The sequence below is a fragment of the Tarenaya hassleriana genome, unplaced genomic scaffold (assembly GCF_000463585.1).
Source record: "Tarenaya hassleriana unplaced genomic scaffold, ASM46358v1 Cleome8, whole genome shotgun sequence".
Classification (NCBI taxonomy): Eukaryota; Viridiplantae; Streptophyta; class Magnoliopsida; order Brassicales; family Cleomaceae; genus Tarenaya; species Tarenaya hassleriana.
This window is the reverse complement of record NW_010970490.1, coordinates 4,037,439-4,054,026: the sequence shown is the minus strand read 5'-3', so window position 1 is coordinate 4,054,026 and position 16,588 is coordinate 4,037,439. Positions and strand designations below refer to the sequence as shown.

Below are 16,588 nucleotides of genomic sequence, written 5' to 3'. Positions count from 1 at the left end.
GCCAAAGACCCACGGCCATAAGCTCTTCTCCTCCCCAAGCCACGTCCCTTCACCTATGATGCCTGTGGTTTACTCCTCGATGGCCCTTCTCTCCCTGAACCGCCACCCTCCTCATCCTCTCTCCCTCCGCCGCCTCGTTGTCGCCGAATCTTCGGATATATGCATGCAATTGTTGCGGATATGAACTCGGAGAAGGATGGGCCTATCGCTGCCTTATCTGCAGTTTCATCATTCATCTCCGCTGCGCCATGGAGCCACCGGTTCTTGAGGTGGTCTCCGTTTCTGTCCTTGCGTTTGTCTAAGGTACCGATTATTTAAAGAAACTCATTTGCTATCGAATTTATATTTTTTTCCTGTATGGTTATAAAACAGATAGGGGTGTCATTTTGGATCCGAGCCCGGTCCGGTCCAACCCGAAAAATATCGGGTTTCGGACCGAATTTTTTACCCCAAAATATCGGATTTTCGGGTCAGACTCAAATCGAGTTTCGGATTTGAATCGAGCCGGTCCGAAAACCCGAATTTTTTTTAAAAAAAAGAACATTTATAAAGAGAGGCTCGCGGGTCGGTCCGGTCCAACCCGACCCCATCCAAATCCGTAATGCATAGGACTGGGCTTCGAACTTAATTATATAGGCCCGAAAAAATCGGACCGGCCCGAACCCGAACCAGAAACCTCCGGACCAGTGCGAACACGGGTCGAGTTGGGTCGGACCAGTCATTGACACCTCTAAAAACAGGTACTAATTATTTACACACATACATACGTATGCACATATATATATATATCCACATACACATATACATGCATACATATACATATATGATATATACACACAATAATATGTGTGTATATATATGTTGTGTGTATATGCTATTCTATATGTGAATATATTTATATATACATTTGTATATTTATTTACCACTGCGAAAATTTTGTATAATCCACTACGTAAAGTGAATCTCATACAATTTTAAATAATATCTATATTTTTATGAGAGTTTTTTTCTTTTTATTTTTTTTGTTCACAAACCAACTTGATGTGATGAATTTTGGGAGCTGGATTTAAGTAAATTTTAGTGTCCGGTTGAGAACGGGAATTGAACTCTATGAGATCTAATCTCCCATTGTAGGAACCTAAGGGAGCATGAGTCATATATTCCGCGGCACGCGGGAAGGGTTCGTGCAGCTGCAGCAGGATTTGAAAAAGGAATTGATCGTGATTATAGCCGAACACGAAGGAAAAATCATTTATACTGACACTGGAACGCGGACACAGGTGGTGCATGGTTGTCGTCTGTCCGTCGATCAGATCAAAGATGCAAAACTAAATTCAATCGAAAAGTAACCTTACGCAACAAGTCTAAACTTGGTTCAACATAATGTTCGAATTCAATATCTGAAAATTTGAATATGTTATTACGGAGATATGGATGGGTGTGGAGATTAATGTTGTGCTCCCTCGATTACTTGTCCTTTGGTAGAATATTTTCTTGTATTAATAGATGTCATTTAGATTTTTTAGGTGATTTTTTTAAAAAATTTATAATTTTATCTTTAATTATAAAAAAAATAATATATAAATACCTAAACTTTTATAAAAAACTTGCATAAATACATAAACTATAAAACTTATATATAAATACAATTGTTAAAAATCTTATATAAATATCTAGACTTTTAATTTTTTTTAAATAAATATAAATTTAAGATATTTTTTAAATAAAAATAGGTGATATTATTAACGGATTTTGGGTTTATTTAAAAAATTTTCAAAAATCTAGATATTTATTTAAGATTTTAGAAAATTTTAAATATTTATATGAAAATTTTATAACTCATGTATTTATATGTATTTTTTTTGTAAAATTTTAGGTATTTATATACGAATTTTTGAATTATAAATATTCAACTTTAATGAGAATATGATTTAATGAAGGTATGTATGACTTTTTTATATATTTTTAAAAACTGCAAAAAAATTTAAAAGGATATATATTGTGAAAAAAGAGGGAGTAATATTTTTTTTATTGCAAACAGTAGCAGCTTTGCTCCGACATAGATTGAGTCCGTGATATAACTAATGAATTTTAAATAGGATACAGAGGGTGTAAACGTTAGGAAATTTTAAAATAAATAAATATAAAATATACATACTGACAAAATAATATAACATAATTTCAAGATTAGGAAATACCAATTACACATAATTTCAAAACGCGTTGTTACTTTTCAAAAAAGTGCTATTCCATCTCTAGAGGAGACGGAATTACAAAAACACACTTTTGATATATACCATAATTTCAAGGTAGGAAATAGCACTTTTTCAAAAACCCATTAAACAATTTATTTTTAAAGTTAAATCTTCTAAACCCAAATTAAGATTTTTTTAAAAACGTGTGTAATCTCAATTTAAATTTTCACAATTAAAATCATTGTCTTAACTTTTAATTAATTACAGCAAAAGACATAACTTCCCGTTAAAATAATCTGGTTAACCTCTTCTTTTTTTTTCAATTATTATTATAAAAGAGAGTAGCTTTATTGTTCCGGGGGGCGTGAAGAGATTCAGTGAACTGGTGAAGTCACATGGTCTTCAGTACATGAAGAGAAGAGAGACTAAATAGCCATAAACCGAGAGAGAGAGAGAGAGAGAGAGAGAGAGAGAGAGAGAGAGAGAGGGAGAAGAGAGAGCTGGGCGGGGCGTGAAGAGATTCAGTGAACTGGTGAAGTCACATGGTCTTCAGTACATGAAGAGAAGAGAGACTAAATAGCCATAAACCGAGAGAGAGAGAGAGAGAGAGAGAGAGAGAGAGAGAGAGAGAGATGGAGAAGAGAGAGCTGGTCCATCTTCCAATCCATCGTCACCCTTTGATACCGCGTGACATGTCAATTCTCCACTGCGAGATGTGCCTTATTCGACAAAAGAACTCGGATGGTTACCGTTGTGACAGTCAAACTTGCCTTTTTGTAATCCACAGGGAATGCGCAGAATCGCCATTGGAGCTCCACCACCCTTATCACCCTCCACACCCTCTCGCTCTCCGTCCCCTTGATCATGATCTCGGTGAAGCTTCACAGCTATGCAGTTTCTGCGCAGAGAAACTCATAGGAGGATGGGTATATCACTGCCCCGACTGTAAATTCATCGTCCATCTGCTTTGCGCTAGGAAACCGCCGGCTGTCGATCTGGTTCAGCCCAAGAGCCACGGCCATAAGCTCTTCCTCCTCCCCAAACCACGTATCTTCACCTGCGATGCTTGCGGTTTGACCCTCGATACTCCCTCTCTTCCTTGCGCTTGTCTCCAATGCGGAGTCATACTCCATGGATCATGCGTTGGTTTGCCACGCGTCATCCGGATCTCCCGCCACCATCATCGTCTCCGTTACGCTTCCTCTCCCCCTCCATCTCACGAAGCATGGTGCTGCGGGGTTTGCCGCAAGGCGGTTGACGGCCAATACGGGGCGTATTTTTGCGTCAACAGCTGCCGTTATGTCGTCCACGCAAAGTGCGCAACACGAAAGGATGTATGGGACGGGGAAGACCTCGAGGGAATGCCTGAAGAACCCGAAGATGTGGAGGAGCCGTTCGAGGTTATAAATGACAAAGTTATACGGCATTTCATTCACGAGCATCACCTTCAATTGAACGAGGTCGACAGTGCCAGGTTAGATGGAAGCGAGCACTGCCAAATATGCGCTCTTTCTATTCGTATTCATCCTGGTAACATCTACCGCTGCACGCAATGCGACTGCGGTTTCGTCCTCCACGAAACATGCGCCAATCTACCAAGAACGACGTGGCACATGTTACATCCCCATCGCCTCAAGCTACAGACTTGTGGAACAGAGGTGGATATGTGTGACATTTGCCTTCGGCACTTCAGTGGCTTCAAGTACGATTGCGGCAGAGAAGATTGTTATTTCAAGATCGACGTGCGCTGTGCCGCCGTCTCGGAGCCCTTACTCCATATAACTCATCCACATCCTCTGTTCTCCTTGTCGAATTTGTTTCGCGGCAAAGCATGCTCCGGCTGCAAGGAAACAGACAGTTTCAGCACGAAGATGGAATGCATCGAGTGCGACTTCTGCTTATGTTTCGACTGTATAACCTTGCCACCAAAAGTAAGGTGGTACGAGCAGGATAGACATCCTCTTGCACTTGGCGGCGGCGGCGGCGGTGAAGAAGAGGGCGGAGAAAACTGGTGGTGGTGCGAGATCTGTGAAGAGAAAATGGATCCGGGAGAGGGATTGTATTACACTTGTGACGCTTGTTGTGTCACTGTCCATGCCCATTGCCTCCTGGGGGCGGATCCACTCATGAAGACGGGTCATTATTCCGACCCATATGTTGATCCCGATAGTGTCCCGCCAAGGCCGACCGAGTTTGAAACCCTAGCCAACATCAGTTGCTCCCGACCGTTCTGCCGTGTGTGTCGGAGGCGTTGCCCGTTTCCCACTGTCTTCAGGGCAAAGGGTCATCATTTCTGTACTTACCATTGCCTAAATTTTTGTGTTTGGTTTTAACTTTTTAAGTACTTGTTTTTCTTGTAATTGAAAAAGACCGATGCCCGGTTTTTATTTCCTTTGCGATACTTTTAAAGTCGTGTTTTTTAAAACAAAACAACAAGTATTTACAATTTTAGGGTTGTTTTGAACGAATATAATTAGTAGTAAGTACGTAATTTTCTTCCACCGCAAAATGTGTAATCGCACGTGGGAAGCAAAAGACAACTTACGTGTGATAATATCCCCCCCCCTCCTTCACACATCATAAATGGGCCTTAAGCGGAAATTAACCCACATGCAAATTAAAAGGCCAGATCAGCAATTGGGCCTACCAATCTAATGGCCCACAACAATCGGTCACCGTGAGAAGCAATCACAGCCGTTGAAAAGGTCAGACTTGCAAAGAGTCAAAATTACGATTGTTGTAATAATGATATAATTTTCAAAACAATTACAAAGAGTCAAATCTCCGGGGATTGAGCGACGGTTCATGAAAGTGGAAGTTACAATTTGTGAATTAAATAACGACTTTGGATGGAGTCTTGAGTTAGTTTTTTGGGTACTGACCACAAAAAAAAAAGAGTATAAGGAAATAAAGTGGTTTCCGCTTATTATATATATTCAATGAAAATACCAAATCCAAAAAAAAAAAAATGTTAGGACTAAGAAGTTATATAATCGATGAAGATAGTTGGGAGATTATATTATGGGGGTTGGAGGAAATTCGGTTTACTATGTCAGCAATAATGGATGGCGAGTTATATAGTTTATTCGAAGTCGAATGTTGTTTCTTAATTACAAATAAAACAGCAATATTCCCGGGGATCCACAATGAATGAATAATAAATGGATTTGGATTTTGGAACAGTGAAATCATCTCTTCATTGTTAACAGAGAAGAGACAAATCCATCACAAATCAGACAACGATGGAGTTAGTCCAGCTTCCGACCCACCCTCACCTCTTGATACCAAGCAACATGTCGGGTTCCTACTGCGTTTTGTGCCGCCAAGTGGCAGGTTCCTCGTCAAGAGTCGACGGTTACTGGTGCACCGCGTGCCACGTGGGTCACTTCCACAAGGAATGCGCTGAATCTCCGATGGAGCTGAACCACCACCCTTATCACCCTCCTCACCCTCTCTCCCTCCGCCGCCTCGTTGTTTCCGAATCTTCGGATATGTGCAATTGCTGCGGAGATGAGCTCGGAGAAGGTCACTGTCTTATCTGCAGTTTCATCATTCATCTCCGCTGCGCCATGGAGCCACCGGCTCTTGAGGTGGATCAGTCGGCCCAAGAACCACGGCCATAAGCTCTTCTCCTCCCCAAGCCACGTCCCTTCACCTATGATGCCTGTGGTTTACTCCTCGATGGCCCTTCTCTCCCTTGGGTTTGTCTCCAATGCGGGGTCATGATCCATAGAGAATGTATCGACTTACCACGCCTCATCAGGATCTCCCGTCATGAGCATCGTCTCTGTTACGTTTCCTCTCTTCCTCCACCAGCTCATGAATCATCGTCATGGTCATGTGGAGTTTGTCGTAAAGTCATGGACAGCCGATACAGTGTGTATTCTTGCATCAAAGACAATTGTTATTATGCCGTCCACTCAAAATGTGCGACAAGAGAAGATGTGTGGGACGGGAAAGACCTCGAGGGTGTACCCGAAGAATCCGAAGATGTCGAGGAGCCGTTCGAGATTATAGATGACAGAACGATACGTCATTTCAGCCACGAGCATCATCTTCTTAAACTGAATGAAGATGGCAACGGTGGCAGCTTCGATGGAAACAAACATTGCCAAGCATGCGCTCTTCCTGTTCGTGTTCACTTGGGCAATATCTACAGCTGCACAGATTGTGATTGTGATTTCACTCTCCATGAAAAATGTGCAAATCTACCAAGAAAGATATGGTACATTCTACGTCCCCACCGTCTAAAACTAGAGACTAGCGGAACAGATATCAAGAGATGCGACATTTGCGCTCAAGACTGTTGTGGCTTCGTATACAAGTGTTGCACAGAGGACTGCCGTTTCAAAGTAGACGCGAGTTGCGCTTCGGTCTCCGAGCCATTTATCCATAAATCCCATCCGCATCTCCTCTTCTCCGCATCGATTTCGACGAGTGAAAAAGCATGTTCAGGCTGCAAAGAAGGGTTCACCTTTCGTACACTGCAATGCATGGAATGTGACTTCGTCTTGTGTTTCAAATGCATAACTCTACCGCCTAAGATACGGTATAAGCAAGATAGACATCCTGATCTGGTCCTTCGAGGTGGCGAGGAAGAAGACGTAAGAGGAGGAGGCGGAAGCTGGTGGTGCGAGATTTGTGAACGGAAAAGGGAACCGGACAAGGAGTTTGTTACAAATTTAAAATTAATGGATGATAATTTTTTCAAATATTTTTATTGTGAGTTCATAAAAAATATGAAATAATTTGTTAACATCTCTTAGTTTTGAAACTCTTTTATTAATTTATATCTGTTTATTTCATTATATATATATATATATATATATTAAAGAGTTTAAAGCACCAAACACGCGTTTTCTTCATCAGTCCTTTTTTCCCGCGTCAGCCGCGTTGACTTCCTCTCTCTCTCTCTCTGTCTGTCTCCGCCGTTTCTACGAGATTATTCGCTTCGCTCTGGTCTTCTATTCGTCTAATTTCAGATCTCCATCAGACGGGTTTTGTATTCCGAGGTAAATTTATTGTCCGATAGTTGACGAGTTGTGCTTCATTGTTCTTGTTATCTTCTCATGTTGATTCTGTGCAATTCGCTTGGGTTCTGGGGTTTTTGGATGATCTTGTCTACTTCTCGTCGTGGGTTTTTGTCGATCATCGAGAATTTCTAGCTTCTTTTGTATTATGAATCTCGATTACTGCGGATCGATTTCAAATTTTGTCCCCTACGAAAGCCCTAATTGGCTACGTCAGCCCCAAAATTGATTTGACCCGTGTCTTTTTTTCATCCAAATTCGGTGGCTCGATTATTTCGCTCACTTATTTTCATTGTATGGGAAGCATTATTTTGTTTGATGTACACCTCCAGCCTCTTGGCCACCTTGCACAATGAGTTACGTTCATGTTGTATTACAGGTTTGAATATTGGGTAAGATGAGTGACAATCTTATGGAAAAAGTTAGCGCCTTTGGCGAGCGTCTCAAGATTGGAGGCACTGAAATGAGCAAGAAGGTGAGTGCCGGTGTTAGCTCGATGAGCTTCAAAGTGAAGGAACTCTTTCAAGGTCCAAACCCAGCCGATAAAATAGTTGAGGATGCGACCTCGGAGAATCTAGAGGAACCCGACTGGGCTATGAACTTGGAAATATGTGATATGATCAATCAAGAAAAGATTAATAGTGTTGATTTGATCCGTGGAATAAAGAAAAGGATGATGATGAAGCAGCCAAGAACTCAGTACCTTTCCCTGGTGTTGCTCGAGACGTGTGTTAAGAACTGCGAGAAGGCATTCTCGGAAGTGGCAGCTGAAAGAGTTCTTGATGAAATGGTTAAGTTGATAGATGATCCTCAAACAGTTGTCAATAACCGGAACAAAGCTTTGATGCTGATTGAAGCTTGGGGGGAGTCGACCAGTGAACTCCGCTATTTACCAGTTTTCGAAGAAACTTACAAGGTAACCTTATGATTTTATATTTACGTTTAGCGTCATTATTGAGCGTGAGTATACCATGCTTCATCCTCTGCTGTGTTACTGGATAAAAGAACAAATTGCAACCGGTGTTAAGTGTGATTTGATCAAGTCTTAATGTCTTTCATCTTATGTTTTTTATTTCAATGTCATAGAGCTTAAGATCAAGAGGTTCCCATTTTCCTGGACGTGACAATGAGAGCTTGGTTCCTATTTTTACCCCTCCTCGCTCAGCTTCAGCCCCGGAAGTGGATGCTAATGTCCCTCAGCATGTGCATTATGATGTTCCTCCTGTACAAAGCTTTACTGCTGAGCAGACAAAGGAAGCATTTGATGTAGCAAGGAACAGCATCGAGCTTCTTTCCACAGTTTTGTCCTCTTCTCCTCAACATGATGCTTTACAGGTGATTTCTTGTAATTATTGGGCATTATTTCCAGCATCATACAGATGATCTGAAGCCAAAGATATGAATGCCGTTGCTTGTTATAGTATAGTTTCAATCTGATCAAGCGATTTTTCGGTCTTCTAATTGGCAGGATGACTTGACAATGACACTCGTACAGCAATGTCATCAGTCCCAAACCACCGTTCAAAGAATCATCGAGACAGCTGGAGACAACGAAGCACTTCTGTTCGAAGCCTTGAACGTGAACGATGAGCTCCAGAAAACGCTGTCCAAGTACGAAGAGATGAAGAAGCCCTCAGCACCTCTAACCGCTCCTGAACCAGCCATGATTCCTGTAGTTGTTGAGCCTGACTCCCCGATTCAGGCCAAAGAAGAGTCTTTGGTCCGAAAACCCTCAGGTTCCCGAGGTGGGACACGCGAAAGTAATGCTGATGACATGATGGATGACCTCGACGAGATGATATTCGGCAAGAAAGGCAGTAGTGGGGGTTCCCCGTTTGATGCCGCTTCTTTTGGGCAGGACAGGAAGAAGCAGCAATCGTCTAAAGACCATGATGATGATCTCATCCGCTTCTAAGATACATTTTCCGACGAATTTCCGGGGAAGAGGATGAACAGATGAAGGCTGTTTTTATGATTTATCATCTGACTGAATGAAAAAAATCGGTGGTTTTATGGGCATTTTCTGTAAGTAATAGGCTTCCCGGATTTGGTTATGAGATGGGTTATGAAGAAACTAGATGCTATCAAAGAGTTATGTCTTTTACCATATAATCTGTGTTCATTTGGTTACTAGTTATCCATAGTTTTTATCATTGGTATAATTTTGTCTCACCATTGCTAATTTGTGATTTTTCTCAATTGCAATTGAGTTTGGATTTTTGGTTCAATTTGATGTCGGGTTTGGTTAGAATATTTATTTTCTAAAGAATTTGTTCAGGTTCATTTGATTTTAATAAAGTCGGTTCGAAGAAAGTGTTAGTAAATTGGAATGGATAAAACATTGTACCGGTTCGGTTCAATTTCATCCGGTTCCATTCGGTTTGGTTCTTAGGACCATGAAGACTAGGGGTGGTCAATTCGGGTTTCGGTTCGGGTGCGATTCGGTTATATTCGGGTTCGGTTATAGAAAAATTATAACCATTCAGTTTGATCTAAACTTCGGTTTGGTTATTTTTCGGTTCAGATTCGGTTCGGTTTTGGTAAAAAGTTCAATTTTCTAAAGAAATTATCGGTTATTTTCTCGATTTTTTCGGTTATTTTTTATTGGGTTCGGTTCGGTTTCGGTTTTTTCGGATGTAAAAAAATCATAACCGTTCGGTTTTGATATCGAGTTCGGTTTGAATACGATTATATTTTATTCGGTTTAATTCGACTCGGTTATTCGGTTAATAACCGAAATGGCCACCTCCTAATCTCCTAATCAGTAGTGTCTCGTTTAATTAAGTATTGAGCATTAACGCCTCGGATCGGAAACTAGAGCTGGTCATTTTCTCACTCGGAACTTCCATTTTCTCTGAGACCAAGAAACTCGAACGAGTGACACGAAATTGATCGAAGTCGGATCGAGAATCAGATCTTCCAATGCCGGGGAAATTGCATAGCAATCATCCTTCCTCCAGATCCATGTCCAAAACCCTAATCATCACCCTCTCCCTCTTCGTCTTTTCTCTCGTTATCATCCTCTTCAATCTTTCTTCCTCCACCAGACCCTCCTCTGGTCCCTACCCGAGCTCGTCGTCGCGGCCAGAGACTTCCTTCGTCGCCTCGCTCGAGCATTTCTTGATCCACAAGGCTCCGAAGATCTCGGTCTCGGTTAGGGACGACACGGTTCAGGCGGAGAGTGAGGATGATGGGAGGAAGTTCGATGAGGCGGTGTTTGAGAGGGAGAAGCGGTGGTTGGACGAGGATCCGAACTACCCTTTGAGCTTTCCGATTAAAGTTTACGTGTACGAGATGCCGAAGAAGTTTACCTACGATCTTCTATGGTTGTTTCACAATACTTACAAGGAGACATCGAATCTCACTTCAAATGGTAGCCCTGTGCATCGTTTAATCGAGCAGGTATTACGGTAACTTTGTCATATCAGTTTCGTGATAATGTCGGCCGAATCGGAACCACCAGCTGTGATTGTGAATTTTGAAATTCCTTCAGTTTCTGCTTCAACGTGATTCGGTAAAAAAAGGCTACCTTGTGCTGGGCCTTTCTTGTTGCTTGGTCTAGGGATTGATGCAGAGCCATTTGTGGGCATATAGAAACAGAAAATATTGGAATATGGGGTTTTGCTTCAATCTTTGTTTCACATTTGGATGTGATTGTGATTCGCAGCTTAAGCTTTCATGATGTAGAAAGAATTTTCATTCGATTCAGCGAGATATCTGAAGTTTAGGCCTTGTGGCTCCATTTAACTATTCCTCCTTGTAAGCTGATTGATGACTTTGATTTTGCAGCATTCTATTGATTATTGGCTCTGGGCTGATCTAATGGCTCCTGAATCCGAAAGGCATTTGAAAAGTGTCGTGAGGGTCCATCACCAGCAAGACGCGGAGTTTTTCTATGTTCCATTTTTCACTACCATCAGCTTTTTCTTGCTGGAGAAGCAGCAATGCAAAGCACTTTATAGGGTGTGAGTGAGCTTCCAAGAGTTCAATTACTGCTGCTTTACCTTTTAGAGATAGTTCTTTCCGTAGTTTTCGTTTCCTTTTTTTTTATTTATAAGATCTTAATGTGTGTTTGCATTGTGAACTCATGTGTCACTCAAACTGAAATTCTTTTAACCTGAATTATCGACATTGGGCGTGCTAATCACTTTTTTGTCTGTGAGATTCTGTTATGAGCTCTTTGTTGTGCATCTTAGATTTGGAAATTGAGTAACAACTATTTGCCGTGAGCAGAATCTTAAGCCAGATAATCTATGGCATGTGATGTATCAATATAGTTCTTTGTTTTCTCTTTGTTGATTCCGGTTAAAATTTGCTTCCTTGTGGATATAATTTTATGGAAAAATATGGGATTTGAGATTGTATCAGTAACAATCTTTCGTTTTTTTTTTCTTCTGGCTATTTTCTTACTGTAGGAAGCTTTGAAATGGGTCACTGATCAGCCTGCTTGGAAAAGGTCTGAGGGAAGGGATCACATATTTCCTATTCACCATCCTTGGTCTTTCAAGTCAGTCCGCAAATTCGTCAAGAAGGCAATTTGGCTTTTACCAGATATGGACTCCACTGGGAACTGGTGACTCTTGCGATCCTTTTGCAACTGATTCTGCGTTATTTGGTTTGTTATTTAAACTACAAGTTGCTAACTCTGTTTGAACTTGAACTTGTAGGTATAAGCCAGGGCAAGTTTCACTGGAGAAAGACGTAATTCTTCCCTATGTATCAAATGTTGATCTCTGCGATGCCAAATGCTTGTCTGAATATTCTTCAAAGAGAACCACACTTCTGTTTTTCCGAGGACGGCTTAAGAGGAATGCTGTGAGATTCATGCTATCTACAGCTCTACTCCCTTTCTTCTATTATTCGTTGTTATGTGGGGCTTTCAAAACCATCTGAAAATGTGTTAGGTGGTGGTTGTTTTTATGGTCATCTCTTCACAATTGCCTCACTGCTTTCACTGCCATGAATTATCTTTCCCCTTTAAACGTACTTGCAATAGGTTTCTTTAAACTGAAAACGTAAAGTTGCTTTTTGAGTTCTCTAATTGTGTGATGTCCAATTTGTCTATGTTCTCACTCATATAGCTCTGGAATTGTTCTTTCAGGGAGGAAAAATACGTGCCAACCTTGGAGCGGAGCTAAGCAATGTGAAAGATGTAGTAATTGAGGAAGGTACTGCCGGAGAAGGAGGGAAATTAGCTGCTCAGAATGGCATGCGTAGGTAAAGTATATGGTGATCATGCCCTTCGTCTCGTGTCTCTCTCTTTTCCTTTTCTTCTTATCTTTTTCTAACTATGTCCACCTCTATCAGATCTTTATTTTGCTTGTGTCCTGCTGGTGACACGCCATCCTCAGCGAGATTGTTTGATGCTATTGTCAGTGGATGTATACCTGTTATAGTCAGTGATGAGTTGGAGTTTCCTTTCGAAGGAATGCTTGATTACTCGAAGGTATGCCAGAATTTGGAGATTTTGTAATTGGTACGCTTAGAGTATCCATTCCCTGATTGTTTTCAGTGTCGGTAGACATGTTATTTATTTTTCTGCATAGCAGACAATTTAATGTTCTTCTATTGTTGACAAGTGATGGAAGCTTAGATTGTCGGAGTAATGTGCATCATGAAAAATTGTATTGTGTAATTGCTCTTCGTGGAAATTCTTCATACAAAAGCTGGAAGATACTTCTGTGTTTCATGTCATAATGGGAGATAAATATGTTCTGCAATTCTATCGTTTTTGTATTGTGTATTTGCTTAATATGTGGATCAAACTTTTGTTAACTGTTTTTGCCTGTTGTACCTTTTTTGCGCAGATTGCTGTGTTTGTTTCTTCCAGTGATGCTATACAGCCAGGGTGGCTTGTAAACCACCTGAGAAGCCTTACTCCCTCTCGTATAAAGGACTTGCAGCGTAACCTTGCCCAAGTAAATACTTTTTATAATCCTCCCAAGCTCCGAGTTTACGAAATGAAATGAAGCTGTTTTCATAGTTTGACCTACATAAAGCAAAACTTGCTTTTCCAGTCTCTTAGAACGGCTGTTTTCAACTTTTTCCAGTATGCCCGGCATTTTATATATTCCAGCCCAGCTCAGCCATTAGGTCCTGAAGACTTGACATGGAGAATGGTACGCACTTTCTACTGAATTGATGACACCACCACTTTGTACCTTGGCATTAGCAATCTAGAAAGCATTTTAAAAAAAGACGGTACGGCAAGTTTTAGCTTATGTATTCAGTACTTGTTGAAGCATTATTAACTCCTCCGGTACGATCAGGATTGTTCTTCTACTTGTTGTACCATAGCGTCTGATATTTCTTCGAATTTATGCTCCTTTCATTCAGTGCTCATAAGGTTTCAGTAGGCTTAAGGCACAAAACTTACTGCACTATTTGAAATCTATCTAAGATGCCACACTAAATCATCAATTTGATTGTGTGCAACAAACAAACAGATAGCTGGCAAACTGGTGAACGTAAAGCTCCACACAAGGAGGTCGAATCGGGTTGTGGAAGGTTCTAGGAGTATCTGCAGATGTGATTGCTGGAGACCAAACACTACATCTCCCAATCCTCTGAATCATGTCTTGGGTTAAGATCCATTCCTTTCCGTATTAGATACCCTAAGCTGTTGAATGACTTATCTTGCTCATTTTCTTGCACTTGTTTCCTGTTTCTTCTCGTCAAGTATACGGTTTTTCCATCCTGTACGCGACTAGTAGTCGTTGATAACAATGTTATAATGTTTACATTTCCCACATCGATCATGGGATTCGTTAACGACCTATTGAATTAGCAATGGCAACCAGGGATGCTTTCCTCTGTTGCAAGACCAGATATGTTACGTGTCTCAGGTTGTTCATGAACGCAGACAGAGTGCCTGAAGTCTGAAAACTCCAAGGACAGGACAGGATCAAGTCAAAGACATGATTGCACTTCATTCTTCATTTGAGCTTCTTTGATTCTCCACCTATGCCCACAAAGACTCGGTTTTTGAAACTAGGATTCCCTTTTAGATTCCCTTTTAAATTTTATAATTCTTATGTTTTTTGTTTATTAATTTCTCTTATTTTGATACCTTGTATTAAGAGAATCTGTGCGCTTGAAGCGAGGGAGTTGCACACGCATGTCTCAACAACAGCTTCGCAAAGCGCGTTCAGAGTGTTCTGGCCGCGGAATTATCCAAAACGCGCTGACTAAAATACCCTAACTACCCCTAGACTCCGCGTTCCTTCGTTTTTTGAGATCCCCAAACTACCCTTCCTCTCTCTCTCTCTCTCTCTCTCTCTCTCTCTCTCTCTCTCTCTCTCTCTCTCTCTCTCTCTCTCTCTCTCTCTCTCTGAGACATTCTTTCCTTTTTTATTGTATTTAATATTATTACAAACAGCGTAAAAAATCCAGGACGCTAAGAAGAAAAAAAATTTGAAAATCAAAATCAATTTCCTGTCCTTTTTCTACCTTGTCCGAAAACCCCTTGCGACTGAAACCAATAAACAAGAGAGACACATCTGCTTTGCCGAATTCCTCCCAGCGTCGTTGTCACGGCCTCTGTATCTTTTCTACTTCAGTTCAAATTTAAAAGTTGAAATCTTTCATCATTCGTTCTTGTTTGTGTAAGGGTTTAAAAAAAAGATAGAATAATGGGCTATGGTTGCCATCATAACGTGTTTTGGTGGAAGTAATGCTGGTGTATTTGGTCACGACTAAGTCCCTTTCTCTCTCTCTCTCTCTCTCTCTCTCTCTCTCTCTCTCTATCTATTTCCATATCTGTCTACCTCTCTCGATGCCATATCCAGTCGGGTGGCACGGATTTCGTTGAATCCTTCAGACAAATTTGTTATACAGAGACGAAGCGTTTTCTGTTCAAACGTTGGAGGCGGAAGATCTGAGCTTTCTTTCTTATAAATATATAGTTTCCCTTTCTTTGTTAAGGTATTAATCGTGGGTTTAATTCTTTTCTTTTTTTTTCTTCATAAGTTCGTGGATCGTCCTGTGCTCGGAATATGAAGGGGTCCCATTCAGTCCTCTCTGTTACTGTTCTTTGATTAATGGGGGAATATGAAAAAGGGGTTTTTGAGATATTCTTGGATTTCAAAAGTTTGAAAGGATCTGCTGTCTTGGATTTCATCTCTAGCTTAAAAGGTGTGAGCTTTTTTTTTTCTTTGTCGTGAGATTTAAGCTTCTCTTTCGATGGGCTGTTTGGAGTATCAGTTCACAGTTCGTGAAGCAATGATTGCTGATTTTTAAGGATTTTGATGCTTTGGAAGAGATACATGAGTTGTGAAGTATGATGGGTTTGTCTTAGTCTGGACAAATTCCTTGTCTTGATGACGAACAACTCTAGATCTGTGGGTGATCTGTTTGGCTATGGCGTTTCTTCCTTGATTTAAGCTTCTTCATTATGATCCGTACTTGAGCATTGTGATAATCAGATGTCAGTTTCTCTTCTGATTCTGATTTGATTAACTTAATCTTGTTGCATTGTTACTTCTCAGGGATCTGCAGGTAGAGTTAAACAATGGCGTCTAGGCAATTTAATAAGAGCCGATCCAACATATCCACTAACTCTGATGCTGCTGAAGCCGGGAGGCCGCCTGTCCATCCGGCCGTGACATTTGCCCGGAGGACTTCATCCGGCCGCTACGTCAGTTACTCAAGGGACGATCTTGATAGCGAACTGGGCAGTGTCGATTTCACGAACTACACGGTTCATATACCACCGACCCCTGATAACCAGCCCATGGATCCATCAATCTCGCAGAAAGTCGAAGAGCAATATGTCTCAAACTCCTTGTTCACGGGCGGGTTTAACAGTGTCACACGGGCTCATCTTATGGACAAGGTGATTGAGTCAGAGACGAACCATCCCCAGATGGCTGGTGCTAAAGGATCATCTTGTGCGGTCCCGGGTTGTGATGCAAAGGTTATGAGTGATGAGAGGGGGCAAGATATTCTCCCTTGTGAATGTGATTTCAAAATATGTAGGGATTGCTATGTAGACGCCATCAAGACGGGTGATGGGATCTGTCCCGGTTGTAAGGAGCCTTACAAGAACACGGATTTGAGTGAGCTGGCTGCTGATTGTGGCCGGCCTCCACTTCCGCTTCCTCCTCCACCCGCAGGAATGTCGAAAATGGAGAGAAGATTGTCTCTGATGAAGTCAACTAAATCGGCTTTGATGAGGAGTCAAACCGGGGATTTCGATCACAATAGGTGGCTGTTTGAGACCAGCGGAACTTACGGGTACGGAAATGCTTTCTGGCCAAAGGACGGAAACTTCGGGAGCGGGAAGGATGGGGATGGAGATGTTGTGGAGCCACATGACCTGATGAGCAAACCCTGGAGACCACTTACCCGAAAGCTGAAAATTCC

General features: G+C 41.4%; 4 protein-coding genes and 1 pseudogene across 5 annotated transcripts; all 5 read left to right on the top strand.

The window, feature by feature from the left end:
• Positions 1–2,825: 2,825 nt before the first annotated feature.
• On the top strand, positions 2,826–4,586 carry LOC104802926. The gene has a single exon (XM_010526750.2). The coding sequence runs from the start codon at positions 2,828–2,830 to the stop codon at positions 4,526–4,528; it is 1,701 nt and encodes a 566-aa protein (XP_010525052.1). The 5' UTR covers positions 2,826–2,827; the 3' UTR covers positions 4,529–4,586.
• Positions 4,587–5,437: 851 nt separating this feature from the next.
• LOC104803124 lies at positions 5,438–7,610 on the top strand. Its single transcript, XM_010526999.1, has 3 exons — positions 5,438–5,785; positions 5,837–6,799; positions 7,605–7,610. The coding sequence occupies exons 1-3, from the start codon at positions 5,438–5,440 to the stop codon at positions 7,608–7,610; spliced, it is 1,317 nt and encodes a 438-aa protein (XP_010525301.1).
• Positions 7,054–9,434, top strand: LOC104802925 (TOM1-like protein 2). 2 transcript variants are annotated; one of them, XM_010526749.2, is made up of 4 exons: positions 7,054–7,207; positions 7,605–8,141; positions 8,312–8,560; positions 8,694–9,140. In XM_010526749.2, exons 2-4 carry the CDS (start codon positions 7,623–7,625, stop codon positions 9,138–9,140), a joined length of 1,215 nt encoding a protein of 404 aa, XP_010525051.1. In that variant the 5' UTR covers positions 7,054–7,207; positions 7,605–7,622. The 2 variants fall into 2 exon arrangements, with proteins under 2 accessions (XP_010525051.1, XP_019056700.1); XM_019201155.1 differs by lacking the exon at positions 7,054–7,207 and having other exon boundaries at positions 7,623–8,141; positions 8,694–9,434.
• Positions 9,435–10,043: 609 nt separating this feature from the next.
• LOC104802924 (probable arabinosyltransferase ARAD1) lies at positions 10,044–13,996 on the top strand. The gene is made up of 9 exons (XM_010526747.2): positions 10,044–10,627; positions 11,015–11,188; positions 11,641–11,798; positions 11,893–12,040; positions 12,327–12,442; positions 12,533–12,671; positions 13,033–13,143; positions 13,276–13,344; positions 13,672–13,996. Exons 1-9 carry the CDS (start codon positions 10,148–10,150, stop codon positions 13,810–13,812), a joined length of 1,536 nt encoding a protein of 511 aa, XP_010525049.1. The 5' UTR covers positions 10,044–10,147; the 3' UTR covers positions 13,813–13,996.
• A 1,373-nt stretch (positions 13,997–15,369) lies between these two features.
• Positions 15,370–16,588, top strand: part of LOC104802923 — a 4,410-nt pseudogene continuing 3,191 nt past the window's right edge.

Excerpts from the sequence above, each read along its gene's own strand:
- LOC104803124 (XM_010526999.1), top strand. The coding sequence starts at position 5,438 with ATGGAGTTAGTCCAGCTTCCGACCCACCCTCACCTCTTGATACCAAGC. Across the intron at positions 5,786-5,836 it reads TGGAGCCACCGGCTCTTGAG|CCACGTCCCTTCACCTATGA; the intron begins GTGGATCAGTCG and ends CTCCTCCCCAAG.
- LOC104802926 (XM_010526750.2), top strand. The coding sequence starts at position 2,828 with ATGGAGAAGAGAGAGCTGGTCCATCTTCCAATCCATCGTCACCCTTTG.
- LOC104802925 (XM_019201155.1), top strand. The coding sequence starts at position 7,623 with ATGAGTGACAATCTTATGGAAAAAGTTAGCGCCTTTGGCGAGCGTCTC. Across the intron at positions 8,142-8,311 it reads TTTTCGAAGAAACTTACAAG|AGCTTAAGATCAAGAGGTTC; the intron begins GTAACCTTATGA and ends TCAATGTCATAG. Across the intron at positions 8,561-8,693 it reads CTCAACATGATGCTTTACAG|GATGACTTGACAATGACACT; the intron begins GTGATTTCTTGT and ends TCTAATTGGCAG.
- LOC104802924 (XM_010526747.2), top strand. The coding sequence starts at position 10,148 with ATGCCGGGGAAATTGCATAGCAATCATCCTTCCTCCAGATCCATGTCC. Across the intron at positions 10,628-11,014 it reads TGCATCGTTTAATCGAGCAG|CATTCTATTGATTATTGGCT; the intron begins GTATTACGGTAA and ends TTGATTTTGCAG. Across the intron at positions 12,672-13,032 it reads GAATGCTTGATTACTCGAAG|ATTGCTGTGTTTGTTTCTTC; the intron begins GTATGCCAGAAT and ends TTTTTTGCGCAG.